The sequence below is a fragment of the Laccaria bicolor genome, genomic scaffold, assembly GCF_000143565.1.
Source record: "Laccaria bicolor S238N-H82 LACBIscaffold_47 genomic scaffold, whole genome shotgun sequence".
NCBI lineage: Eukaryota > Fungi > Basidiomycota > Agaricomycetes > Agaricales > Hydnangiaceae > Laccaria > Laccaria bicolor.
The window spans coordinates 304,956-330,698 of NW_001889918.1; the positions used below are offsets into that span (position 1 = coordinate 304,956).

At 48.0% G+C, this 25,743-nt stretch overlaps 10 protein-coding genes and 1 pseudogene across 11 annotated transcripts; 1 reads left to right on the forward strand and 10 right to left on the reverse strand.

Annotated features, from left to right (window-relative positions):
* Positions 1 to 1,072: 1,072 nt before the first annotated feature.
* Positions 1,073 to 3,591, reverse strand: LACBIDRAFT_333120 (uncharacterized protein; the record flags this gene model as incomplete). Its single annotated transcript, XM_001887732.1, has 9 exons — positions 1,073 to 1,249; positions 1,342 to 1,574; positions 1,615 to 1,660; positions 1,933 to 1,951; positions 2,084 to 2,118; positions 2,323 to 2,437; positions 2,704 to 2,770; positions 2,833 to 2,907; positions 3,434 to 3,591. Coding segments are annotated over 9 exons (924 nt in total), but the record flags the coding sequence as incomplete, so codon positions are not given.
* A 203-nt stretch (positions 3,592 to 3,794) lies between these two features.
* Positions 3,795 to 5,673, forward strand: LACBIDRAFT_191878 (uncharacterized protein; the record flags this gene model as incomplete). Its single annotated transcript, XM_001887668.1, has 8 exons — positions 3,795 to 4,079; positions 4,135 to 4,277; positions 4,331 to 4,402; positions 4,455 to 4,579; positions 4,635 to 4,735; positions 4,794 to 4,847; positions 4,906 to 5,038; positions 5,105 to 5,673. The coding sequence occupies 8 exons, from the start codon at positions 3,795 to 3,797 to the stop codon at positions 5,293 to 5,295; spliced, it is 1,104 nt and encodes a 367-aa protein (XP_001887703.1). The 3' UTR covers positions 5,296 to 5,673.
* Positions 5,673 to 9,136, reverse strand: LACBIDRAFT_239794 (annotated as a pseudogene; the record flags this gene model as incomplete). The annotated part of the gene is made up of 8 exons: positions 5,673 to 5,856; positions 6,045 to 6,319; positions 6,375 to 6,647; positions 6,695 to 7,165; positions 7,219 to 7,303; positions 7,356 to 7,510; positions 7,564 to 8,586; positions 8,639 to 9,136. Coding segments are annotated over 8 exons (2,964 nt in total).
* Positions 9,137 to 9,792: 656 nt separating this feature from the next.
* LACBIDRAFT_310721 (uncharacterized protein) lies at positions 9,793 to 10,217 on the reverse strand (the record flags this gene model as incomplete). Its single annotated transcript, XM_001887733.1, has 2 exons — positions 9,793 to 10,024; positions 10,081 to 10,217. The coding sequence occupies 2 exons, from the start codon at positions 10,215 to 10,217 to the stop codon at positions 9,793 to 9,795; spliced, it is 369 nt and encodes a 122-aa protein (XP_001887768.1).
* A 1,815-nt stretch (positions 10,218 to 12,032) lies between these two features.
* Positions 12,033 to 13,021, reverse strand: LACBIDRAFT_333123 (uncharacterized protein; the record flags this gene model as incomplete). The annotated part of the gene is made up of 7 exons (XM_001887734.1): positions 12,033 to 12,091; positions 12,178 to 12,210; positions 12,376 to 12,398; positions 12,500 to 12,656; positions 12,695 to 12,803; positions 12,846 to 12,923; positions 12,959 to 13,021. 7 exons carry the CDS (start codon positions 13,019 to 13,021, stop codon positions 12,033 to 12,035), a joined length of 522 nt encoding a protein of 173 aa, XP_001887769.1.
* Positions 13,022 to 13,992: 971 nt separating this feature from the next.
* Positions 13,993 to 15,687, reverse strand: LACBIDRAFT_333124 (uncharacterized protein; the record flags this gene model as incomplete). Its single annotated transcript, XM_001887735.1, has 5 exons — positions 13,993 to 14,301; positions 14,334 to 14,563; positions 14,623 to 15,132; positions 15,177 to 15,426; positions 15,478 to 15,687. The coding sequence occupies 5 exons, from the start codon at positions 15,685 to 15,687 to the stop codon at positions 13,993 to 13,995; spliced, it is 1,509 nt and encodes a 502-aa protein (XP_001887770.1).
* A 1,741-nt stretch (positions 15,688 to 17,428) lies between these two features.
* On the reverse strand, positions 17,429 to 18,399 carry LACBIDRAFT_310724 (uncharacterized protein; the record flags this gene model as incomplete). Its single annotated transcript, XM_001887736.1, has 3 exons — positions 17,429 to 17,666; positions 17,720 to 18,230; positions 18,306 to 18,399. 3 exons carry the CDS (start codon positions 18,397 to 18,399, stop codon positions 17,429 to 17,431), a joined length of 843 nt encoding a protein of 280 aa, XP_001887771.1.
* Positions 18,400 to 19,508: 1,109 nt separating this feature from the next.
* Positions 19,509 to 19,966, reverse strand: LACBIDRAFT_310725 (uncharacterized protein; the record flags this gene model as incomplete). The annotated part of the gene is made up of 4 exons (XM_001887737.1): positions 19,509 to 19,577; positions 19,638 to 19,737; positions 19,795 to 19,896; positions 19,962 to 19,966. The coding sequence occupies 4 exons, from the start codon at positions 19,964 to 19,966 to the stop codon at positions 19,509 to 19,511; spliced, it is 276 nt and encodes a 91-aa protein (XP_001887772.1).
* Positions 19,967 to 20,143: 177 nt separating this feature from the next.
* LACBIDRAFT_310726 (uncharacterized protein) lies at positions 20,144 to 20,495 on the reverse strand (the record flags this gene model as incomplete). The annotated part of the gene is made up of 2 exons (XM_001887738.1): positions 20,144 to 20,168; positions 20,224 to 20,495. 2 exons carry the CDS (start codon positions 20,493 to 20,495, stop codon positions 20,144 to 20,146), a joined length of 297 nt encoding a protein of 98 aa, XP_001887773.1.
* A 1,019-nt stretch (positions 20,496 to 21,514) lies between these two features.
* On the reverse strand, positions 21,515 to 24,317 carry LACBIDRAFT_333126 (uncharacterized protein; the record flags this gene model as incomplete). The annotated part of the gene is made up of 12 exons (XM_001887739.1): positions 21,515 to 21,691; positions 22,442 to 22,445; positions 22,513 to 22,588; positions 22,707 to 22,770; positions 22,827 to 22,948; positions 23,010 to 23,043; positions 23,260 to 23,396; positions 23,533 to 23,545; positions 23,830 to 23,913; positions 23,955 to 24,013; positions 24,073 to 24,111; positions 24,269 to 24,317. 12 exons carry the CDS (start codon positions 24,315 to 24,317, stop codon positions 21,515 to 21,517), a joined length of 858 nt encoding a protein of 285 aa, XP_001887774.1.
* A 262-nt stretch (positions 24,318 to 24,579) lies between these two features.
* On the reverse strand, positions 24,580 to 24,846 carry LACBIDRAFT_310728 (uncharacterized protein; the record flags this gene model as incomplete). Its single annotated transcript, XM_001887740.1, has 1 exon — positions 24,580 to 24,846. The coding sequence occupies one exon, from the start codon at positions 24,844 to 24,846 to the stop codon at positions 24,580 to 24,582; it is 267 nt and encodes an 88-aa protein (XP_001887775.1).
* Positions 24,847 to 25,743: the final 897 nt, after the last annotated feature.

Genomic DNA, 25,743 nt, shown 5'->3' on the forward strand with positions numbered 1-25,743 from the left:
ACAGACGGCGTCGTTAGGGTTAGGTTTTATTTGTGGGATGACGATGGCGAGCTAAACTCGGACAACGCAATAGCGTGCAAGCATGCCCTAGCGCAGGCAGCAGTGACATGCAAAACCTTTCTGGAATCCGCCCTAGATCGCCTCTGGTGTACCCTCGATACTCTCTTCCCACTGCTCAAACTCCTCCCATCATTTATACGGTGTGAAGGAACATACGGCGTGAGTTACTCCGCGCATCTCAATTTGACCTCTCGCAAACTCGCATCAGGTCCTTCGAGGACCAACTGACTGGTCACGCTTCGACTTCTACGCCAAACGTGTTAAAAACTTCAGCTACACCCGTGACCCAGACCACCTCGACATCGCTCTGCATGTCTACTTCTGTGGCATTGCCCAACTTCGAACCTCACCCATACTCTTCCCCTCCCTCCAACACATCCACTGTCCATCCTTCAGCTCAAACGATTTTCTGATCTCCGGAATATGTCTCTTTCTCTCCCCGTCTTTGGTAGCAGTGGAGATCGGGGAGATTACAAGTGTGGAAGATAAATTGTGTGGCACTTTTTTGTATACGCTGTTAAATGACGGTGCGGAGTTGACGAAGATTATACTGAGGGGAGAGGGGCTGGGGAACGAGACGATGTCGCTAATACCTCGTTTTGAGAAGCTGAGGGTGTTGGAACTTGGATGTATGGGCAAATCTTTGAGGTTGCCGTGGTTGGAACGCGTTGGGGCACTGTCGGCGCTTACAGACCTCGAATTGGATTTCATAGACTCACCAATACCCCCCTTGGTGAAAACCATAGGCTTCAGACAGCTAAGGAATCTTACCATCTCCGCATCGCTTCCATTCATCCAATCGTTCGTTGCCAACATATCCACGGACCAACTAGACACCTTTGTCTAACCAGGGTTCGACATGAAACCTTTAGTTGAGGACGTCGTTTCGCGCTGGTCTAGCTCCTTACGATGTTTCGGGCTCAGACTAACACCGGAGGACACGGAGGCGGAAGAGTTACCTCTCGACACGTTAAAGCCTTTATTCCCTTTACACAACCTCCGCACGCTCAGTCTACGTGGATACCTTATGGATATCAGCGATGACCTGATAGAAGAGTGGGCGAAGACCTGGCCAAACTTGAACGACCTCCTTCTCCCGTTCCTCCCTCCCACTCGTATACAGCCAAGGATGAAGTCTCTTCGAGTCCTCGCGGAACGTTGTCCCAAGCTTATGGAACTGCGGATACCCCTGGATACAAGCGACATACAAGCAGTGCAACCCTTTTTATCATCGAGGAAACTATTATATTCAGAGCTCAAACATGAACTGAAGACGCTCACAATCGCATCGGTGGTAGACGATTGGGATACGCGGGACGCTTTTCGTATCGGACGGTACTTGGATGGTTTGTTTCCCGGTTTGAAGTGCGTGCGTTCGTATGAGGGACATGAGGACGAGCGGTGGGTGCAGGTGAATGAGTTGGTGAGGTTTGCGCAGACGGTTAGGGCGGAGACGATCGCTAGTTGTCGGGGGTGATTGGGAATGGACACCGTAGTGAAGTCTTTATGTCTTCCTACACTAACACCACTTTTCGTAACAAACGGCCTACTCACGATTATAGATTTTAGGAAGAACTGTGGAACTTGACAACGAATCTGGCTACGTTGATGTGGAGAGCCGATATCATCTAGGAGTGCAGCGGTTGAATAATGTTGTTTTGATGATGCAAATGTGATGCATAAATTCGCTAGTACATTATTCTTATTTCTAAGACTTCATCGCGCAGTAATGAGTCGTTGTGGAGGAGAAAATTAAGGACATAGCCGGTATAACCAATGCTGAGGCTTGCTCATAGACAACCATTGCAATCACCGGCCTGCCCATTACGGTGAGTCATAGCCATTGCAATTGAATTGTTGAATGATACGGACCTGTAACGTAGAGTAGGCGCTTTGTGAATTTTAAAGCACGGACTGCGCTCCCTGCCCGTTGCTAACGATGCTCTCAACTGTATCCAGTCGATCTTAGTAACCCACCCTCCGGCATCGACGCGTTACCAAAAGAAACGAAGGTCTTACGCACCTCGTATTCAATTGGCCATAGCCCGCTCTATTTGGCTGTAGATTTGCAGTTGGTAGTTAGGTGATATGTCAGGCGCTCTGAGGACATTGATTGGCCTGTGTATGGTGGTATAAATATGCGCTTTTGGACGTTGAAAAGAGGTGGGGATTGAGTTAAGGCCTTACCTCAAACCGAGAAGTGTCAATGAGAACTGTTGTTGTTGATTAGAAATTGTGCTGCACGTTACATGAAGGGCACACCTTAATGATGCCGCAAACCTGCAGCCCACTACTAATACTAGCTTCAACGTTCAAACGTTTTGAAAAGGGAAGTGACTGGTAGGTAGCCACCTTCCATCGGTAGAGGAAGCGACGTCTGAGAGTTCGTGTAGGTAGGTGCCCCTCTGTCCTCCGGTTAGTATGAAGCAAATGAAAAGAAAGAAAAATTTACGTGACGCGTCAAACCCGTGGTCATTTATCCATGCCAAAGCCTTCAGCTGCCCGCGGCCTAAGCCGCACAAGCATCACCATCCCGCCCAGTGGCTGTTCAACTGATCGTGATGATGTGGAATCAAAGACTGATTCGTGAGGACTGGAGCAAAATGGGTGGTCTATGAAATGCAAGGCAGAAGTGTCACTTACCGTATTTCAACGTCCTCCAAAATTTCGCCGCGTGATTCTCTGCAGTCTGCGGAAATGTAAACGCAATCTGAAAGGGACATCAATGGTAAGGCGGACGTTACAGGAAAGCGGCACCGCGTTACCTCTCACCGTTCACCAGTCGGGACGCGTTTTCCTTTCCTTCACGGAGGACATGGAAGGGCTCCTTAGTTTTTCGTCGAAATACTACTTGGGATGTAGAATATGCCATATCAATAAATGAATCGAAACTGTTGTAAATGACTTACACTAGTCCCGAACACGCATCTTTCTGCCTTCTCAGTCCCGTTGTTGCCCTCCGAAAATTCATCTCCGCGTCCTAATGCAACCCGCGCGACTCAGGCTACCCTACTGCAATTTCCCAGGTCATCGCTTCGTTGTCGGAGGCATTTGGTACGTGTTTTCTGAGTGATAGCAGAATGAACTGACAGGCTAGTAAGCGCCTAAGTACGCTAGTCTACTCGAGGGATTGGGCAAGAGGCCTTCGTCAAATTTCGGACTTGATCAAGGCGGAATGCAAAGAAACCATGTGCTCCTTGTGTGGTTGTCGTATTCTCGAGTCCGCTGGACCGCTTGAACTCTGTACGTAATAGAGAAAATCCTTTTGAAGTTTAGAGAGATTGTTTCGTATGAGAATATCTAATAGTGCAAGTTGTGGACAGACCGCGTGAACAACGCAGATTTAAAAAGACGATAGGAAAAAGATACTTACATGGAGCGACAGGCCAATGGAGCTCAATTATTACGATCCAACCGCAAGTTCGAATTCTAGTCTCCGAGGAAGATTCCTGGTTGCGTTGGAGAGCCATGCCAGAGACTTGTCCGAACTCGGATTCGCGTCCAACCGTGGGAGGGTCAACTATCTTTGTCCTATAGCGTCAATTGGCAATCTGGGGAAACAACAAACGTAGAATACTTTTATATTCCCTCATCTCCCATTCGTATGTTCAAATCAAACTGTTTGTGTGGAGTTAGGGATGAAGGCTGATGAAGGAGATTTTGACGAAGCTCGGAAGTTAGGGTTAGGGTTTTGAGCATTGAGAATTCTCAGCATCAACTCGAACTTCTGATAAATGTCATTCCAAGTCCCACGCAAAGCGATCCTAACGAAGGAACAACTCGAATTCTTTCAAACCTCGAAGACTCACCAAGAACTCGTCTCATATATCGAGGTCCTCAACGACGCAGTCGTCGGCGTCAGGCTCACCGACGAATGTTCATTGTCTACTGGTGCAGCTGCCGTTCTCGTCCTTTTGGACAGTGTTGAGCGAGTGGCGAGGGATACGCCTCCTGTGGAGAACTCCGCGTCGAGGTTTGGGAATTCGGCTTTTAGAACATTTTATGACCGTGTCTCCGAGGTGCGTTTGATTAGCCTGGACTTGGATTGAAGTCTTCGCTAACCATCGTTCATAGGTTTCACCGGAGTTACACACATCGCTCCCTGATTTGCCAAGTGATGCTATCGAGGAACTGTCGGTCTATTTCAGCGAGGCATGGGGCAATCGCACGCGCATCGATTTCGGGAGTGGGATGGAGCTCAATTTCCTCTGCTGGCTGTAAGTTTGGATTTCTTCCCTCTTTTTGATTGTTCAACGTGTCGTATACTTAGCCTATGTCTAGAACGGCTACTGGTATTGCAAGAAACGGACCATAAAGCGATTGTTATTCGTCTGTTCTGGAGGTGCGTCACCTCTCTCCATAAATCAGTCCGAACAAGACTGACCCGTTGGCAGATACATAAACATCATGCGGATACTCCAATCGACCTATTGGCTAGAACCCGCTGGCTCGCATGGCGTCTGGGGGCTGGACGACTACCACTTTCTCCCGTTTCTCTTCGGTTCCGCTCAACTACGAGGTGGGCAACGTCATCACACTTTTCCGAACCCCAGAGCTGATCCGTGGCGTACCAGGGCATAAGTACATCCGTCCCAAGGCGATACACGACCCCGAGATAGTGGAAGAATACTCAAAAGACTACATGTATTTCGCTTGTATCGCTTTCATCAACTCGGCGCGTCTTTCCCCCCTTGTCATTGAGCGCTGTTGACGTTTGACGCACTCTCACACAGATAAAAACAGCCTCCCTTCAATGGCACTCCCCCATGCTCAACGACATATCAGCCGTAAGCCTCCTCTATTTTCACTTCTTTTCTTCGAGGTCATTTCCTCTTTGTTTCGCAGGTAAAAACATGGGACAAAGTCAACTCAGGCATGCTCAAAATGTACCTCGCCGAAGTTCTCAATAAGCTCCCAGTAATGCAACACTTCCTCTTCGGCTCCTTCCTCCCTTACGACGGGCCTCTACCGCCTCCGCGTCCGCCTGCTACATCTCTTCCATCCGCACTTTCCACGTCCTCGAAAACTGTGATATCACCGACAGTGCATGGGGACCACGTGCACGCACATGACGACCTTGGAGGGGCTGGCCAGAAGGACGTTGGTTGGGGTGACTGCTGCGGGATTCCCGTGCCGTCTGTGTTTGCTGCGGCTAGGGCGGAGGCGGAGAAGAAGCATGGGTTCAAGTTGGGCGAGGCGGAAGTGCCGGGTGTGAGGCCCGTGCCATTTGATTAGTCGACGATGGGGTTAAAAGGATCATGATGTGATAGACAATAACGGACACATGCTTGCTTCTATAATTATAGTCTTAACATGAACTATTTATCACGACGTTTTGATGTCAGAGGGACGAGAGATATAAGGGAAAAGAGTGTGCAAAGTTATGCAAATGACTGGATGATGGAGAGGGTGGGGAGTGAGATCCTACTACGTGAGATGATACTAATTGTCAAGTTCGATGGAGGGTAAGCTAATAATAAAGAAATGGTTCGCAAGGGCTCAAAATACCAATGAGGAGAGTCAGTCGAGGAAAAGGCATAAAAGGGGTACCAAGCATGACGAAATAGAGGGTAGACCGTCCAGAGGTTGACTTCCAACGTAAATCCGCTCAATCACGCCTGACTGAGCAGAATTCTATCGATCGCGGCATTGATAGTCGCCTTGCGAGAGGTCAGGTCCATGTCGAACTGTTCCTCGAGCTGGCGCCGAATCTCGCGCTTCGTCACGGAGTTGAGGTCTGCAGATCGCATGATTTCTTGTACGGACCGCTCGAGCTCGAAGTCACTTGGTGCGCCACTGGCAGCAGGCGCACCACCACCACCCAGGTTGGGTAACAGATCGAAGGTATCTGGGCTGTGCGTCGTGGGTATTGGCATATCTAGAGGGCGTGACGGGCAGGCTGGTGGAAGTGCCCTACGTCGCTCATTGGTCGGAACTGGGGCTGTGGGGTATTACGACCTGATTGGTATCCTGGAGGTGGGTACATGCCAAGCTGAGATGGGGCTGGTGAGAAGCTGCGTCCTTGAGGTTCATAGAAGGTTTCTCGGCCATATAACGAAGCAGTGCGCGAATCTGCGTAAGCTTCCTTTGCTTTGGTTTGAGGGACCCAGGATCCGATGCTGTGATTCGATTCCTTGTCCCCGAGCTCGTTCTCCTGATGAAGGGTGTTAGCGAACAAACAAAGAAGAGAACAGGCAAAGCTCACGTAGTCATTCCATGACTTGAGAGGAATAGACCGAGGATCGAACTTCCCTTCGTCCTGGTTGATGAGGAGTTAGCGTCATGTAGTCTCAAAAAGAGAGATGAAAACTTACATGAACAATCATCTTCTTGCCAGATTCACCAAGCACGACACGTGTTTGACCCCAAGAGAAATCGTCCATCTTCCAGAACGAGTATAGAGGCAAGAAGAAGAAGGAGAAGGCGGGAATGGCAAGGATGTAGAATAACATCTATCCGATCATGTCCCACTTCCGTCGCATGATGAAAACCAGGGCTTGAATACCGTAGATTGCTGCGATCATGATAAGCGATGATGTGGGGATGGATTTGCCTTCACAAGCCACCAGGTAGATCAAATACACGATCTTGAGAAGTTATCAGATACCTGATCCAATAAAAAGGTAAAACTTACGTATGCAACAGTGACGGGCTGTGTAAGTGTCGAAACCAAATCAATCATTACAATGAAACGCATCGAGAAACATCAGAAACCGCAAAGCTGCTCCAAAAAGATGAGCTCCCCGAGATTGTGGACTGTCGAGTTGATCCAGCGGCGACGTTGAGACAGCAAAACCTTCCAGTCATCAGGAGCCACGGTGTACGCATGAGCGTCGCAGATGAACTGGGTTCTGAAGAGTGGGAAGTGCTTGAGGAGCAACGTAGTAAGGTATCGATCTTCGCCAAGATGCAGGAGGTTCTTCATATGCAGTGTGTTGACACGATTCTCCGAGAAGTCGTGGATAAGTTGGTTGGAGACGAGTAGCGGCTTATGGGCATCAGGCGTTCTGATGCGGTAAAGGGTGAAGCAACCCGGCAAGGTGACGGATCCAAAAAGGCTCTCGAACGCCTTTGCCATGTGATGGGAGATGAAATACTCGTACACCTTCAAAGAGTTCGTAAGAACGCTAGATGACCAACTAGAAACTTCAAACTTACCTGCATCATCGTGATGAGAGATTGCTTCGCGTTGGCCAGCTCAGTTTCGCCGCAAACGCCGAGCAGCTTCTTGTCATGAATCATCCTAGTATGGTAACTTAAGCCGACGAAAATATCGACAAAGAAAACGGACGTACGCAGAAATGAGGCGGTTAACAGAGAGCGGATCCACAGTCGTATCAGCATCCACCATGAATAAGTACTCGTAGAAAGACGGTTTGACGCCAATGATGTTCTTGATCTGGTGGTACATTTCGAGCTCGAGCGGATTCATCAGAGAGTTGAAATGGACCTGTTCAATCTGCGTAAGTGAAAGAAGCTAACAGCGTGAAAGAAATTACGAACCTTGTTCAAGAAATGCATAAGAAGCATCTGAGAGCCTCGTTTACCACGATTGCCAGGCCGGCTGCGTTCAGTCGGCTTGCCAACCTTTGCAACGACCAAGTATGACACAACATGACCTGCACACTCATACAAGCCAGAGTAGATCTTGCCCGTGTTGTGCTGCTTGGCTCCTTCACCAAGGGACATGGAACTGATAGGCTCAGGATCCAAATTCGGATCAGCCCCCAGAATATCGAGGACAATGCGCGGGGTTGGACGATCGTTGCCGGAACCAACAATCATTTCATCGCAAATGACGAGGAGCAACTTGCGTTTGTCGTCGTACTTCATCTGAGCGAGGGAGTCGATGGTCTTGCGCAGGGAAGTATCACCTTCAGTATAACATGGCACCTGACTTATGACGAATTTGTCATGGTCCTCCGGAGCGCGTCCAGAGCCAAAGTTGATGGAGGCGAGGAATTTGAAGCCGATGATGGACAGCATGATGGAAAGTGCAAGGAGGATGTAGGTCGCGAACAAGCACTGCGGGGATTGGTGATTGCCCACTTTTCCGATAGTGAACAGATTGCGCAAGCAAACCTTCTGCCTCGCAAAGACGTCACTATCGATGTTCAGCGATATCAATCGCTTTGTGATATCCATGCCCGCGTGAACCTGGAAAAGATTCAAAACGTCTCCAGACATGAAATTGGTATCCGTGGCGGGAGCCTGTGTACCAGCTGGTGATCGAACAGCGGGGGGACTCGTGAAGTAATTCGTGACATCGTAAACCAGACCATCGTAGATGGCAGCTGATCTCCCAGCACTGGCCATGTTCCTGATTTCCTTGGGAGTATACCCAAGGAACCCAACACGAGCCATGTATCGCATCACGACCATGCTCTCGAAGTACCAATCAGGCCGGAAATCGTTGGTAAAGGCGCGGAAATCGTGGTACACGGAGTTGGGGTCTGTGTTATTCGAGGAATCCAGGGTGACGTAAGGGCTGACAGAACCTGATGTGCCATCGCACAAAGTGCTGACCTATGTCAACAAGAGTAAGGACAAGAATGAGAAAATCAAACGGAAAACGTACCTGAACTGGGAAGTTGTTGTCTGCAGATTGTCCACCATATTTCAAAATAGCCTTGGTAGGAACAACACCAACGACTCGTTGATGTGTAGCAGCAACAGTAATTAGGTCAAAAACCTCTCCACGAACGGAGGTATAAACGTTCTTTGGATTGAGAATGGAAGAGTGAGAGGCGAGTTCGGACGTGCTAAAGACATGTTCAGTTGGGCAGATAACCACCCCCAAGACGGCAATGACAAAGACGGCACAGGAGCAAATGAACCAGATAAGGAGATTGAGGGCAAGCTTCTCTCTCCAAGCCTGTCGCACGTCCATATGCTTCATACACCCAACATAGGTGAGGAGGGGAGTTGGGACCCAGAACGTCAACATCCAGCACAAGGCGACCCATCGTCGACGAGCCGAACTCTCCTTCAACACCTCTGACGTCTCTCCCTCTTGAATCTCACCAGCAAGCGCCTCCTTCTCCACGAGCCCCCTCTTGTCAGTTTTCTGGAACATGTTCCGAGAGGGGGCATACGACTCGGACCCAAAGTTTGACACGGATTCATCGCGGTTACTCGTGAACCTGCTGCGACCATCAAAGTCCTCGCTCCGAACAGACTTGTTCTCCTCGTGATCGTCGTAGATTTCGTTTGCTGGGAAGCCGGATCTTTGGAATGGAGACGCGTTGGAGACGAGGGGGAGTTGTTGAAAGCTTCTTGATAACCGTTGCCCCATGGTGAAGGCTCAAGGTCGTCGTTTGGTATCCGATAAGGAGCATACGGGTCGTGCAAACCACGAGGGTCCAAACCAGCCTCAGCTTCTTGGTCGCGAATACGATTTCGCTTTTGTTCTTCAACGTCATGAGACCGTAGCTGATCCTCGAATTTGTGGAAAGTGACTTGAGAGAGGAACACCTAAGAATGTCCATATAATGAGATAACGCATCAACCTCAATCAAACGAAGGAAATCTCACCTTGTGTTGACCCAACACCAAATCTCGATCACCCAACCCAAACGTTGTCCTAGCCTGATCAACCCTCTCACGAGCATCTCCCTCCGAAATTCCTCCACCCTCCAAGCCTTCCGAATAGCGCTCGCAAAACTCGCGACGAGATAGTAGAAAATGTGGAAGTTGCGCTCGCCTGAAGGCACTGCAGCCACACGGTTCCGCTCAAGGTAATAGTCGAGTGTCTTCACACCGCTGAGCCGTCGTCGGTACCTGCAACTCAGTGTACTTTCTGAAGCGGGATGCGTTGGGATTGAAGAGGGTGCGAGCGTTTCCGAACGTCTCAAGCACGAACTCTGCAGCCGGAAGCTGGGTAGCGAGCTTAGAGCCCTTTTTGCCAGGGTTGCTGACGGTGAGCTCCAACAAGGACTTGATGGTGACGCTCCCCGTTTCACCGCTGTTGATGGATAGATGAGCATCAAAAGAGGCTGTGGGGCAGTTGCCACGACGCACCTGAACAAAATGCACTGGTCCTGCGTTGTCCGTCTCACGTGGTAGTAAGTGTTGTTGGCGATCTGAAAAACGTGTGGGGGGAGTTTCTCCTTGTGTTCTGAAGAATCCCGATAGTCTGCAGCATACTTGTAGAGCATGGAATCCGAATTTGAGGCGACATATATCTGTGGGGGTTGAGGGCGACGACGCCAGAGGAGCCGATGTTGGTGTAGATGGTGTCTGTCATAAATCTCTCGCGAAGACAGGCGACGATGATGTCGTCTGAAATCGGAGAGAGGCCTGCGAGGTCGGTGGCAGCCTCTAGGCGTTGGTGGGCGTTCATGGCGGTAGTAGAGTGCCTGTTCATCGTGGCGGGCAGCGAGGGCCGCTGCTAGACGCTCTGGACTACTTTTTGAAAGAAAAAAGACAGAGAAAAGACAAGGGAAGGTAGACGGCCGGTCTCCTCAGCTGGCGGTAGGTAAGAAAGTCGTGGTTGCCGTCCTGGCCGTTTCCTACGGTGACAAACTCCCAGCATACCGCTGGTGGGCCGCAAGAAAGTTGAGAAGGGGAGGGGAAGGGAGGAAATGGCAAGTTCAAGTTGCGAGCGACGTGTAGGCAGGAGATCCCAATCTGGATTGATGACGTTGTATGCTTCTTATGGAAGATTGATCTGGTTTGTTCTATTTTTATCTGCTTGTCCGCTTGATACCAAACTCAGGCAGGAACCGTCGTCCACAATGTCCACAACCGGCGAGTGTCTGTGACAAAGCTGTCAGAACGAGTCTATGTGAACATATAATCATCAGATACGATTGCAATGCACATTCGTCCCATAGATACGGCATCATAAAAACACTTCTACATTGATTGGTCAAACCTCGTATCATCCAAGCCACGAACCTTCACGAGACGTATCTGGTTTTGGTTACCACTGTCCCATCGTCCTCTGGGAAAATCAGCTGGACATATCTCTGCTCGTCAACGCGGTGGCGGAATGTATGCATCGTTCCACACTTGGTTCTCATCAGCATTCTTCGGTTCTTACTATATATGGTCAGGATATGCGTGGTATCAAGAGATGCGGATTTCACTTTTCGTGTCCTTCCCTTACTCCTGCTCTTTCAAGAAAATTCACTCATGTTGAACTAGTGTATTAAATACTGCTTGCAAATTTTTGACAGGATTCATGAACTGTACGAAGTGTGAGAAGCCAAAGGGTGAGATTTTAGATAGGTGTATGAAGCTTTGGCTGCCAGGAACACATTCTGTGTGAGGCTTACTCCCAATATTTTTCCATAGACACTATCTAATACCAATATTAAGCACATCCTCAAATTTTCAGGAAGGCAGGACGAGTGGAAGTCGTCAAAATCGATTTTGAGAAAGAAATACGTGACAATTGCCCTGCTTGGGAGACTGTCACATTGTGCAAAATCCCTCTGTGACATTACTGTGACATGCCTTTGCATATCTTGTTCACTTGCCTCCTCACGACGGCAACACTCCGAGGCTACAACGCATCTTCCAAAAATTCTCAAAATTTTGGGCAGCATGTTAAATTGGATTAGCTAGCGTATTGTAAAATTTGAAGGCTGAACAATATGATCTTGAAGCTACATCAACGAAAAAGTCAAATATCCGCATATCCTGACCAGATATAGTATACAAAAAGGGGAACATTAGATTGCCTGTTGATATGACGTTAGTCAATGTTTTTAAAGTTGTTTGAAGTAATCAAACCAACCCACCGGCAGCGCATTTATTATGATTACGTGGGTAGCGAATAAGACTGCATGAAGATGCATGCTAAGGACAGCATCATCAAGAACGTAAAACACGACGCCTTCGGTCCGGTCAAGTGAGTAACTTCGAAATGTTTTTGGGGCTTGATTAACATCGCGATAGGCAACCGCATGAAGGCCTCCATTCCCTTGCTCTCGGTCTTAAACAGCACCACGAGGTAAAGATATTCTTCACAAAGATAAGGACGGGCAGGCAGTGATTCCAGGGATGATCGTCAAAACGAGGGGAACTAGGGGCGTCGTCAGCGTAGTGTTGTAATGACTAGAAAGACACTCATCAACCTTCGATCAACACAAATGTAATAGTTAGACGCACATTTGGATAGAATAAACCCAGTGACGCCGAGTACTAAAGGGCAATGGGCTTCTTCAAGAAACCTATACAAAAAGTGGGGACGTACCAACCGCCCTCAACGTTCTCAATTTTCTCTCAGACCGACGCGTTGATCGTCGTCGATAACTGGTCTGTGATGATTCCACAAAACCAGGTGAACTAGGCTGAACTCGCACTGACGACAAAGCTGAACATAGCTGCATCTATAAAGGGGTCTTAAAGGACTGAACGAAACCTTTTCATTGTTGCCTTTTGCAGGTTCTGGACCACGACCAACACCATTCGACACCCGTTTTCGACCCACGTGTAGACAGGGCATTTAGCGGCCGGCGATACATCGGCGGGCTTTTTGTCCTTGAAATCTTCGAGGAAGCCGAGGACACGAGAACATTTGGGACGCGATGGCGATGTAGGTGGGTTTGGATTTGACTTGGTTTGACGACAGAATTCTAGTAATGTTGCTAGAAGTTAGCAAAGTCAAGGATGGCATACAACTTACTCATACTCGATGCCCTCCGAAAGAATCTTGAAAGTTCCCTTTGGATCGAGTCCGCCAGAATAATGGTGAATAGGTCGATTGACAAGGATATGCGTCTGTAGTGTGGTCGCTGTTCAGGGTATCATCGAGCATAAGAAACAGGCAAACCTACGTCAGATACTTCCTTTACTACGTTATGGCACGCGTCGTACGAGTCTGGCAGTCTTCCTGGCGCCCGGAGGCCGATTAACTATCAGAAAGAATGGAAAGTCAGAGAAAACTCACGTTTTCCTTGAACGCGTCGTCTTTCTGATGTAGCTGGCGTGTTTTGGTCTGTGGGTAGCACATGGGTACTGATTCAGATCGTATTTCTGATTTCTGCGATGCCGGGGGTGATGAGATTTTTGCTTGTGACAGGTGGTGGTAGTTGGTCAAAATGTTGAAGAGCGAACGGCATCAGCGGCCCGGCTTCCTTCCTCACGCCGTATTCCATCACTCTCGACATCAAAGATGGCCAGACAGCCTACGAGCATAGGCAAATCCGTCCAAGCCAACCTAGAACACGCCAAAATCGTGCTTCAGCTCTCTGAGCAACGCTTGGCACCACTGCCCGACATTACCGCAACCTCCTGACGTTTGAGCAGATTGAGAAGTTGTGTGAGCAGGCTGCGAAATAAGGGTTTAAGGTGAGTTCCGAGTCATGCTATTACCTCTTCCGATGGCGATTTACGATCGATTTCAACCTCGAAACCTATTCCACGACGCGCCCCGTTCCGTGATGAGTCCTTGGATTCCCTCTCCATGCAGGCCTTTCTCTCCTTCCTATCCCTCTGAACCAACCTAAAGCAGACAAACGACGCATTAGAAATGACGTTGGCCTCCTCCTACACCCCCCTATGTAATGAAATTCACTATCACCTCAGTCTGGCATAACTCTTTTTAGGCGCGAAAGCAAAGGGAAGCAGAAGGAGCAGAAAGGAACTAGACCAAGTCTCAGAGCCACACAAGAGCTCGATGAGCAAATCCAAGCAGACCACGCGATGCGCCAGCTCAGCGCTCATCGCTCAGGAACAGCAATACAAGGCGAGCCGCAAACGCACTAATTCAGAGGCGACGGAGGTTCCTCTTTCGAGCGATACCCCAATAGAGACGTTCAGTCACGGGGTGGAGGTCAGCGAGGTGTTTTTCAATATGGTGAAGCTGTTTCACATAATGACCTTGTCAATAGCGGAACTAACAATCCATAATCCATGAGTCCCATGAAGAAAAAAAATGAAAGGAAGCAGATTGAATACGAGTCCAAATTAGCTATAAATCAACTATAGATAGGCATAGTGGAGAGAGGGCACTTCTGCATGCTGGTTAGGCCAAGAGCTGATTCCGGGGACACCATAACCAGTTTCATATTGAGAACCCCCATATTTGAATGAGGAATCGGTCGAGATATGAGTATAATGGCGATCATAAGCATAGTTGTTTTGGGTGTATGGAGGAGCCGTTGTCATTGAACTGGAATAATGCTGATCAACGGGTTGAGTCTGGTGAGACAACCAGTTGGCTGTATGCTCCCTACTCGAATCCCATTGATGGTAGTCCATTGATGGATGTTGTTGGGAGGGGGCAACAAACTAGATTTAGATAATCAGAACGATTAACTAACCAGGAGAAGGAAAATTCTCACATTGCTCTGGGAGCTCGTAGACTGATAATTGAATGTGGTATCGAGAACCTTAACGTCAAGTTCGTCGACAACATCGAAGTGGTACACTACAAAAATTTCTTGAGATGATCGAGCCAATTCTGCAGGAGCAGAGGAGCGGCGCGCGACATTCGGGGATTGGTACGACTGAATTGGGGTCAGTCGCTGCAGGATCATGTACCGCGTCAGTTCTGATAAAGTGAATACTCGTCAAAAAAAAATCAGTCGAGGAGAGGAAGATATTATCTACCTTTTTTCTCGCAGAGCGTTTTCCAGAAGGCCGGGGTAATTTCAGTGCTATAAAGCCATCCAGAACTTTGCACCGGAGATGAAAGGCACTTGAGTGGAACGTCCTCTGTGTGGACCAGTAACTCTGAACCATCGCAGTAAACATAAAAAACCGAGCTCAGGATAAGAGCCCAGGGCGATGTAAATTCGACAGTATTTGATGAGGTATGCAGCACAGAGCCTCGGGAATTACGAGAGACACTGTGTCCTTGATAGGCCGGGACAGCCGAAGAAGCTAAACAGATGACGAGGGGGGTTGCGATGTCGTTCAAATTGAAGTGAATTATCGGAACAGGAGACATCGACGGTTGAACGGAGATTTCCACACAAAGGTGATCTCTGGAAGAGGAATTTTCGTAAGGCATTTGAGAGGCGTGACAACTGCCCTCCGACACGGTTCCAGAAGATTCTGTCATGGTCTCGGCTTCTACGGATGAGAATCGACCGGAGATTAACTCCAGGACTGACATGACTGTGAGCCAACTTTAATGATGAAACCAGGGGATATAGACATACTGGGTCCGCCTTTACAAGTATCTCGCATCTGCTGAAGGCGACTGCTTACTTGCTTAGTGGTCCTGCACTTTCCAGTAACCTCAAAGATATAATCCGAAATAAAGCGATTCCGCATCGGAAAGCGATCAAGAAGTTTGTTCGGCCACGTTCCCTCTTGTCGATATTTTTCTAGGGCTAATGCAACGGCGTTAGTCAGAGTCTCCGTGAAACCAATTTGAAGCGTGGCTTGCCTTCGATCAGAGCAGCCTCCCTACAAAAAATCAGAGTCAGCTTCGGTTAGTTGGTCGTTGACGAATCATACTGACAAATTGGGTGGCCAAACCGCTTCGCCCTTTCCTCTAAGAGTTTTCCAACTTCGACGCCCAGTGGCAGCAATTTGGGCAGCATCGCGGTACTTCTCATCCTCAGACGGGGTGTAAGAAAGGTCGTCCACGGTGGACATATTGATGAAACCATGTTGGCTGGCGGTTGTGGCAACGGAGACTCCAGAATGCCAATCTGCGAAGGACATGTTGTCAAGTGTGAAGTTTGGAGGGCTAGGGGTGTGACAGACTCGGACCTATGTAACAATGAGGTGCCGATCGCATTTTGAGGACAACGTTGAAATTCAATTTAACCACGTTTCCCTGTACAGTTGCGGACAAACAAAGTCAACAAATTTATTGACCTATTTTTTGGGACTCCGAAAAACATCGGAATTGGTAGATAATGGTATAAATGGGTTCCTATTGATGTCCTTGATCAATTCCAACGAGCAGAATTCCCAGAAATGATGATATAAGGGTTTTATACCCCAAAAATTTGGCCAGTGCCTGAAAAAATAGCTAAAAATACGAAAAATATGCCAATCAACTCCTTTTTGTTTCCTCTCTTTGATTTTATCAAAGTCTCCCTGAAATATTGATGTCTTTGATGGTGGGAATTTTGCTAAAACTGTCACGTGGGCATACCCTTTCCGGTCAAGGTGCCCCGGAAAAAGATATAAATGAACCCTGGTTCATTTTTTCACGCATCTACTGCACCAGGGTTATAAATTGCACAGAATTGATCCAAAGATGGCCGACTCAGAAGACTTTTGGGTGCGTTGAAAACACCCAAAAATTTGGCCAAACCAAAAACGCGTGGGAAAATTAAGGGAACACCTTTTTTGAACAGTTTCGAGGTCTCTGAATCTGAATCTGAAGTCTGAATTTTGATAAAAATTCTGGTTCTCAAGTTATCAAATTTGATGACTTTGTTTGTCCGCAACTGTACGCCAGATTGAGGGGATCGGGCAAGCCGTCGATCTGCCGCAGTGCAGTTCTTGAAGACCGAGTGACCGATCCCTCGATGGCAGAATTGCTTTTTGGGCGAAAGTGTGATATTGCCCCTTTAGGAAATCAAGCTGCCTTTACATGAAGGCTGTACCCCCTCACATCTTTCCATGACTTGAGGACGACGTAACTTAACTATGTAACCGGGGGTTGAAACGGCTATGTGCAGCATCGACAGATTTGACACCATTGGCATCAGTAGTAAAATGGCAAAAGAGATTCCGGGCTTTTACCGGTTTTCAGGTTGCCAGCGTGGCTGGAAACCTAAAGTAAAAAGGAATAGTTGAAGGGCCCGACGTTCAGGGTCCAACCAGCGTGTAGATATGTAATGCATTATATTTGATGACGGGTTTCCAGGTTGCTAGAGGTTGCTAGTGTTGCCGTCTACGGTTGGCGAGCGCCTGATCCAAGAAATTTTGACAGGTGCTGGTCAAGCATAGTCAGACTTAGCAATAGAATTTGAACAGTGGAAGTGGGGAAACTGGAAAACTGGGCGATTATTCCACTGAGCAATGATCTGTGAATGGTGGCCCTCTCAGTCCGGCCATTGGAGCGCCTAATTTGCCTAACCTCATCAGAATGCGACGTGTACATAATTCCGCCCGACGCACCTCAACTTACCTGAAGCCATCAATCCCCAAAGATATGAATACACATGTCCCCTGTTTTACGGCAGTGAGACTCTCGGAGCATGGAAGAAAACAGCAACTGCCACTTACCTACAATTTGTACAGGACATTGCCCCCCAAAGTGTAACTTTAACGGATACGAAAGGCTTGCATAGAGGAGCGCAAGGCGGCCCATTCATTGGTAATGCCATGGTTTTTCGGATGGGCCACAAGACGTTGTCCGTGAAAGTCGGATAGGGTAGATTTACCTTTCAAGTTGATTTCAAGCTCCTACGTTCATTAGATATTAACTCGGATGGCAGCTTAGGACTTAATAAAGATAGGCCCGAGTGTCCGAGCTGATAGAAAGAGCAGCAAGGACTGTATACCCTCCTGCGGATTGCCCGCGAATGACAACACGCTTTGGATCGATGAGTGAGTAACGCGGGCTGGAGAGCGCGCGCGATGCGAGGATACAGTCCTCCGCGTCTACAATACCCCATTGCGACGCGAGTCGCTGGGTATAGGCACGTCCATACCCGTAGGACCCGCGGTAGTTTACGTCTAACCTGTTACGAAGGTGTGTAAGAAAATTCAAATTCGAAGTGATTCAAGCGCGTACCATCCCCAACCACGCGAAGTGAAATACTGTTTCTTCCACTCTAGGGCCTGATTCGAGAGGCCTGTGGGCCCGCCATGAGCATTGAGCACACAAGGGGGTAATTCTCTCTCCACGCTGCTCCCAGAGTATTCGGGGTTTTGGGGAGGATAATACACAACATGGAGCGGTTCGGCCGTCGGACGAACTTTGAGCGTCAGCGGACGAGGAATAGATATAATTCCGACGGGGAACGTAACCGTTTTAGAGGCCTTCAGTAGGGAATCGAGTATCAGCTCCTTGGATGGAGACGACACTGTACGAATCACGTTGACCACGACGAACGTGCACTCAAGCAAGCGAGGCTGAGAGCCCCCCACTAAATTGACGAAATACAAGACCTCGCGCCCGTCCTTGATAGCAACGAAAACCGCCTTTGTGCCTTCCGCATCTATCACAGCGTATGGAGACCAGTTCAGTGACCATAAAGGTCGACCGAAATCTTCTGGTACGGGCTCGGGAAATAGGGCTGCGGCTTATGAAACGAGTCGTGGAGGGAGGGGAGAAGGAATGGGTGAAAGAATCTGCAAAGAATGAAGAAGGAAGAAGCGAGAAAGAAAAAAGAAACGGCGGAGGAAAAGAGAAACAGAGACGAAGAAGGTAGATAAAATGAAATGAATGTTTGAACACCTCATCCTCGGCATCCCTCAGAGGAGCTTTGTATTTATCTTCAGATTATTGAGCTCGCCGTAATGGCGGATAGGTCTATCGACGGAACGATTCTGTCATTCAGGAACTGTTCGGAACGTACCTGAGAACGTCTTCCGGGCATGAGATGGAACGACGTACCTCGCCTTAACCTCGCCGCCTTGGAGTTGGAATGCACTGTCGAACCAACGTGGTCGCGTCATTCAAATCAATCAGGTTGAAATGCTTGATAAACCTATGCGATATATTTGGATACCAACGCACTGCGAAGTTCAATCAGTAGTAGAATTGCAAAAGTGGATAATTGTTTAAAATTATCGCGTAGTACTACATGCTACAGCTCGAAGATTCCTCGGGGATCCCTGAGGTATCGGATCGCAAATGGCCTGCTGGGGATCGTATACAACAGCAACTGGTTCATCCGCGATGATCCCTGGATGATTATCCAAAAGAAAATTGGCGACTTCATCGCAATTGACGAAGTGGAGTTCTCAAAGAAATGCCGTTGTGAGGTGGAGGAGGATTGGAGAACGCGTTAACGCGACCCAGAGACGTGTCTGTTTCATCAAAAGACGTCTTCAGTAGAATCTCACTCACCTCACCATATGTACGATAATAGACTGACGAAAAGTTAACAGAAAGATCTTGTGAGGAAAAAAGCGCTCACCATAGCGTTGTTCGTGGGGCCATTCAGGTAGCGTGTTCGAGTCCAGATCATTAGCCGAGCCAATCTCTTCTCGACCTCCGTAACGTTTAACACCAGAACCATTGAGTCAAGTTCAGATGAACCTGATCCAAGGAGTGGGTCATAAGAAAGGCGGAGTCGCGTCGGTGACGATAGAGAGCGTGATAGACGAACAAATAAATGCACGAACCTTTGACCAACGTGACTTTTGACTCCAAAGTCTTGTGGACGCGCTTTCACCTGCGAGTTACACGCATCACTCCCTAGTTTTTCGACGGTGCAGAAACCAAGCGGAAACCCTGTTATTGCTGGGTGGGATCGGTATGAACTGAAGCAGCTGAATGAGACTTCATCTGCTAGCATGAAAATGACCAGTCACGTACCATAACCAGTCGACACGGCCTTAACACGAATCCCCTGCTACAACCATTCGGCGGCAAGCCCTTTGGCAAGTTTTGAAATAACGGCTTTGAAGGCGTTGTAGAAAACCTAAAGTGTCGAAGGCGTCGGGGTATTAGATAATGACCAGAAAACGAGTGACCAACTTACCTGAGCAAAGGGGGCAGCTACCGTAGACTTCCTGATAATCTGTGAGTGGATCGACGAGGTAATGACCATTAACCCTTTCTGCTTTCGCTCGAGGCATAACCTGGGAAACGAAATTAGTATCGGCTCGTCATATAAAGAGAGAGAGAAAAAGGCACACTTAGCCACGGCGCGAGCGGTGTTAAAGACACCAGATACGTTGACGTCGAATACACCCTTGGAATCGTTGTAAGTAAGGTCAAGTGTTGGCTTGGGAACGGTTCTAGTTGCAGATATGCACATAAAATAAGAAGATAACCCCAAAAAAACGGAATTGAAATAACTTACAGCATCAAGACCTGCAATGGGAACGAAGCTCTTCACTTGATTTGGTTGTGCATCTTGTTGACAAGGTCAGCATCTGAGACGCGGCATTTGTACGCCTAAAGCGAGCGTCAGGAGTGGCGTGAGCGCAAGAAGACGGACGCGAACCTTGGATTTTACGTTGAAATCTCTCTCGAGTGTCTCTGCTACTGCAGGGCATCCTTGGAAGAGCTTTGAGGTGGAAGATGGTCAGGGAGAATCGCTTGAATATGTGTGTGCGACGAACCTGTAGATTATCACGACATTTGCTCCTGCTTGAGCAACAGCCCTACTACGTGCGTATCCAATGCCCCTGTTTCGCGTCTCCCCACACACCTTCCGCTCATGCTCAGGCACGACTAAACACGTCGTTTTCGATGATTTGTAGGTGCTCGAGGGATGGGTGTAGTTCATGGCATAGTTGGTGGTGGGTACATACACACGAAAGGGATTGCCGGGGGAAGCCTGCAATGCTTCGTGCACGCCATTTTGGGTGGTGGTTGCTGCTGTGAAGACCATGGCGTTAGGGAGGATGTCTGTAAACAAAAGACGAACATCAGGGTACGTTCAAATAGTGGCGTAGCGGAGGCAAAGTCATAGGTAACAGGTGGGACAATACCCTATGTATGCGTGAGAAGAGAGTGGTGAGGTCCTAGGTGACGAGTGAACCAATGCCCTTTGTATGCATCAGAAGAGCGGCAGTGGTGGGGTCATCACTGAGGAAGCCAGTGTTGGAAAGAATGAAGTGGTTAAGATTGTTGTTTGGCATTGTTAGTAGTGTGCATAATCCGTCGCTTATTGTGACTGGAACCTCCTCATCAACCCTGCTGTATTGAATTCACCCTGCACGGAGTGCCGCGCAGAAGCTTTGTGTAAGTCGCGTCGGAAACAGCATCGACTGACGTGGGTTCGTTAACAGTTTAAATTTTCGATGCTATGCTATAGTGCACACGGCAAGTGGCTCGCGACGCCCGCAGGGCAGGAGTTTAAGAGGCTAGGTGTTAGTTATAAGGCGCTGCAAAAGTAGGGGTATTGACGAATCTGGTGAGTGAGTACAAGTTGCAATATAGGTTGTTTGTTATCTCAACGTAAGTTGGATACAAAAACGGACAGGTCAAATTAGACGTGCTAGGACGATTGACTTAATTCAACCCTGAAACGGAATACAGCGACTGAACGTAAGTTTGTGACACTAGTGAAAGATGGACGAATACCTACTTTTATGAAGTCCTAAGTTGGCCACCCAGTTGTTGCAATTTTCAATAATGATGTCACTTTGAAAAAAAAAAAAAAAAAAAAAAAAAAAAAAAAAAAAATTGAAGTCACCAACACTCGAAATAATAACAAACTCTTGAACTTTCCCCGACTCAACCCCACCGGTCTATGCTGTTCAATGTGTACAAGTATTATTTGTTGCCGCGTAATTATTTCTGGGCTCCGCGTTTTTTTTCCGGTGACGCGTATTTTTCCATAGCGCTTCTTGACGCGTTTTATCTTGGTTGGACCCTGCTTCGGGCTTCCCGGAGGTCTGATCGACACTAGATACAGAGGACAAGAGCCAAACAAGAGCCGAGCACATCGTCGAAGTCAACGACGAGGCCTAGCCCATAACCATGGGCTGTGATGGCGCGATGGGTTTCCATGTCGTTCAGTTGTGCCTGTGTGCTCGGGCCATCTCTTCGAGTCTGTACCCCTCCCTGAGGTACCGGACGGGCCTGGCGTCACGTAAGCAATATGTAAGCGTACAAGTACATAACAAGAACTCCGAGTCCTTGTAACGTTGGCCAAGGTAGACAGCCATACTTGAAGTATGGCTGTCTACCTTAGCCATTTCAAGATTACGAAGTCCATTTCATAAAGTTCATCCTTAGGACATAGATGCATGAAGCTCCGGTTTCATTTGAAGGAGGCTTGACTCGGATTCACGTACACACTGGTCATTCATCAGCGCTCGGCAATGCCCGATGAATGGTCAGGCTACTGATGCAGGATGTGAAAAAATACGCGGAGGTTGAGAAAAATACGCAGGGCGAAGAAAAATACGCGTCGACGGAAATGAAAATACGCGTCAACAAATAATACTTATACACATTGAACAGCATACCACCATCACCGCTATCGTGTCGGAAAATATTTCTGGCGTACGTCTCATATGTATTACAACTATTGGAAGTTTTTATACACCACTTATTGCGGCGGCCGTGATGCAAGTTCCTCAAAGTCAATAATTTTGCAACATTGCGACCCCCCGATTCTATTTTCAGGATCTCGCTTGAAAAACCTTGGTAAAGCTGACAGTTCTACACGTAATGGTTCCCTTCAGGACCCCGCCAAGTTTGTACCTCTGAATTTCCAGAACTTTTGTCAGTGGAAGATACTAGCGTGCCACAGCGCGCATCATACTACCTACCACTACCTAACTTCCTCCATTCGTAGAGTATCGTTTTTGTCCAAGGGCAACTCACGTATCTATTCCTAAATGTAGTATTTAACGCTTCTCAACAACAAATGATCACAGCGGAACACGCGGACGTACATACATTTAGAAAAAGAATGGTAGCCCCCTACTCCTCCCTCAATTCCAGATCCATCGCGCTCGAAACGCATTGGCACTTTTACACATCAGGGTCTTCTTTAGGACACTACCATCTGTGTGCCTGGGTATGTAATTTCCGTTAGTGAAAGATTATAGCGGGCGTGTCGTTTCCCGTATTTCGTACCATTCCTCACATTCCTCCATTCGCAGCATGCCAGACGTGGGGAGACGTGTGCAAGAATATCTCACATCCTTTACCTAGATCCTCTATAGTATCAACGATTCGAAACGTTGACAAAGCGTAGGGGACGTACATTTCGAACAATATGTGAGGATATACTCCTCCTCCCCCGATTCTTCATCGTGCGTGAGCCGCACAGAGGTATATTCCATCTTGACGTGTCAGAGTCTTGTTCGGGTAGTATTCCCGACATCACTGCACTTGTGAGTTCATCAGTTTTGCTGTAAGAAATTTGTGAGCTGGCGTTCGTGCTTACAGTCCGAACCCTTCAATAATACGATTTCGTGGTTCTGTGATAGAGAAAAATCTGAAACTTGTTTATTCATGTGGTAGAATCATAATACACTTACCTGTACAGGAAGGACCAAAGCACGTAGTTTCATTCGAGTTTAGATGACCGCTGAATGTGTCCTCCTTCTCCTCTCCCGATTCCGAATTAAAAAACGGTGTTCTGAACATTAAACTGTCAGAAAGATATTCATCAAGGGTCTGATGGTTGTACGTACTTTGATTTGAAACAACTTGGCTTGTATCTTTCTCAAAGCGTCGCAAGGCTTTCGCGAACGGGAGCCGTGCAGAATTCTGCCGTTGTGCGTTGGTCGGTTGTTCTCTCGGGATGAGTTGAATGTATTTCGAGTGCCGCCTAATAAATACATTTAACGAAGCCGAAGTTGATTAAATAAACCAAAGGAATGGATACGTACGAAACCAATGCAAAGCTCATTTCCTCCGTCCTCCCCGGTTCCGAACCCTGCACAATGCACAATACGAAACCCTACCTCCATAAAATTTCTGCGTCACGTCAGTCACAACTCGACTGGTTACTGCCAAGGTAGAAGGGCTATAAAGATGGGGCGGTCAGTCCCATATTTTTTCAACAGCGCCAGCGCCCACGTCGTCGACCTCTTGTTCGTCGTCGCTATTCTCCAGTAAGCCGTCCGCTCGTCGTGGTCTGTAGTCGTCGTGGTTTGCAGTTGTTGATTTTGACGTTGCTTATCGACTTTTTAAGACTTTCCAACGCTAGACAGTGACCGGGTATGTCAACGTCGATTTCGTCGTGGACAACGTTCGCTTACCTTTGCTTCTATTCCTTTCCTGCAGGGAGATTGGCTAAAATGAGCGGGATAGGCGTTGCGAGGGTCGTGAATAAAAAGTTGGTTCTGCAAAAAGTATGTCAGTCGTTCACATCCCATTAACTCACCTGATCCAAGCTCTTTCGTCGTGTCTCCCACGCAATGATCGCCTTGGCCGTCGATGAGACTGTAGAAGGTTCGTTAGCGTCCTTCCGCGCAACTCCCGCGTTTGAATCACTCACTCACTTACTAATGTGTCCACATCGGCTAGAATGACATGATGAGCTACAAAACGTAAGTAATCGTACACGAATCCCGATAGGAACCAACTGGCCTCTTGAAAGTTGAAAGTTGAGCTTGAGGTTGTGGCTGATGGACGTCGTGGGAAACGGTGAGCAAACAGTAACATGTGTAACGATCGTGACTTATACTTGAGCTCTACACAAAGCCCAGCGTTGGCACTTTCCAACACGCAGGACGACGATAGACATGACGTCTACTTCGGAGGTGTAGGATGTAGGGTGGTAAGTTGTTTACAACGGAATGAGACGTTCCGTGAATACTTAACGTGATTGCGCATCATTAGCTCGATGTCGACAACACCAGACGTCGGAAAAGACTCCATCGTTGAGGGAACACGGGTGGATAGTCGAGCAGGCGGTGTAGAGAGGGAGCGGGAAGGTGTGGAGGTGGATAGTACGTCTATCCTCCTTACTATTTGTCCCAAACTTCACATACGTTTCCCTCTTGGATTCATATTCTTTCTCTAAATGGGTTCCCGCCACCCAGGGAAGGTAAAACCAACGGCCGCTGAATAGCCAATAGACACTTTGTCACTTTCTCTCTCACGCTCCCCCACGTATATCGTGGGTTCCCTGGATCCTCGGCATGCGATTGATCATCCCGCCAGTATAAGGTGAAGGCGACGTTGAGTAGCTGTCTGCTCAGCGATGTGAGCTCGTCGAGCGAGAGTGGATTATGAGTTGTGGCATTGTTCCCAAAAAAATCGTCGTCCCCCATCGTGAGGAGCGCCTGAGTGTACAGCTCACACAGGAAAAGTAAGGGTGGCCAATGTACGGCGTTAGCTGGTTCTACGAGATGATCAGTTGACTGAATTTTAGACGTGTACGCCGACGTACCCAGAAGAGTGCTGCTATTCACCTCTATGCCAAGGGGGGAACGCCTTACAGAGTCGCGATATATCTCACGTACCAATCCTCCTCCCGTTAGCACCAGAACCTTAGCCAAAATCTGTTCTCGCGAAGAAGGTCAGACGGCCGTCAAGCACTTCAGTCACCCATTTTAGGGTACCTATGAGGTTATCCAATTCTTTGAAATAGGGAACCTTAGTGGTACCCCATTCCAGAGTGGTATGACCCTCATACCAATTCCATCATACCATGGTATGGATGCCACATACCATTCCACCTCATACCATACCATACCATACCATACCATTCCATTCCATCTCATACCATACCAAATCACCTCATACCATACCATACCATACCATACCATACCATACCATACCATACCATACCATACCATACCATACCATACCATACCATCATTCCAAAGCTGTCACAGGGTCTCTGGGGTCCTTTTTCCAAAATATGAAAAATATTTCTGCTGGGTGCAATTCTGGTCGGTTGGGCTCCATTTTTTGTGGGCCGGTTCATCACATTTCTTCTGACATTTTGAGCTACAATTGGTGGCTATCTTTATCTTTTGAAAACCAGCAGAAATCTCCCAAAATCTGCTCAAATAGCCTTTATCCCAGCCCTTCTAATATCCATCACAAGCCACCTACCATGCCTACTTATATCCAGGCAATGTCATGTGAGGGTGACAATCTATTTAGCCTTCAACTCTATTACATCCAATCACTTATTCCAGAAACACATGTTTGTGCACTTC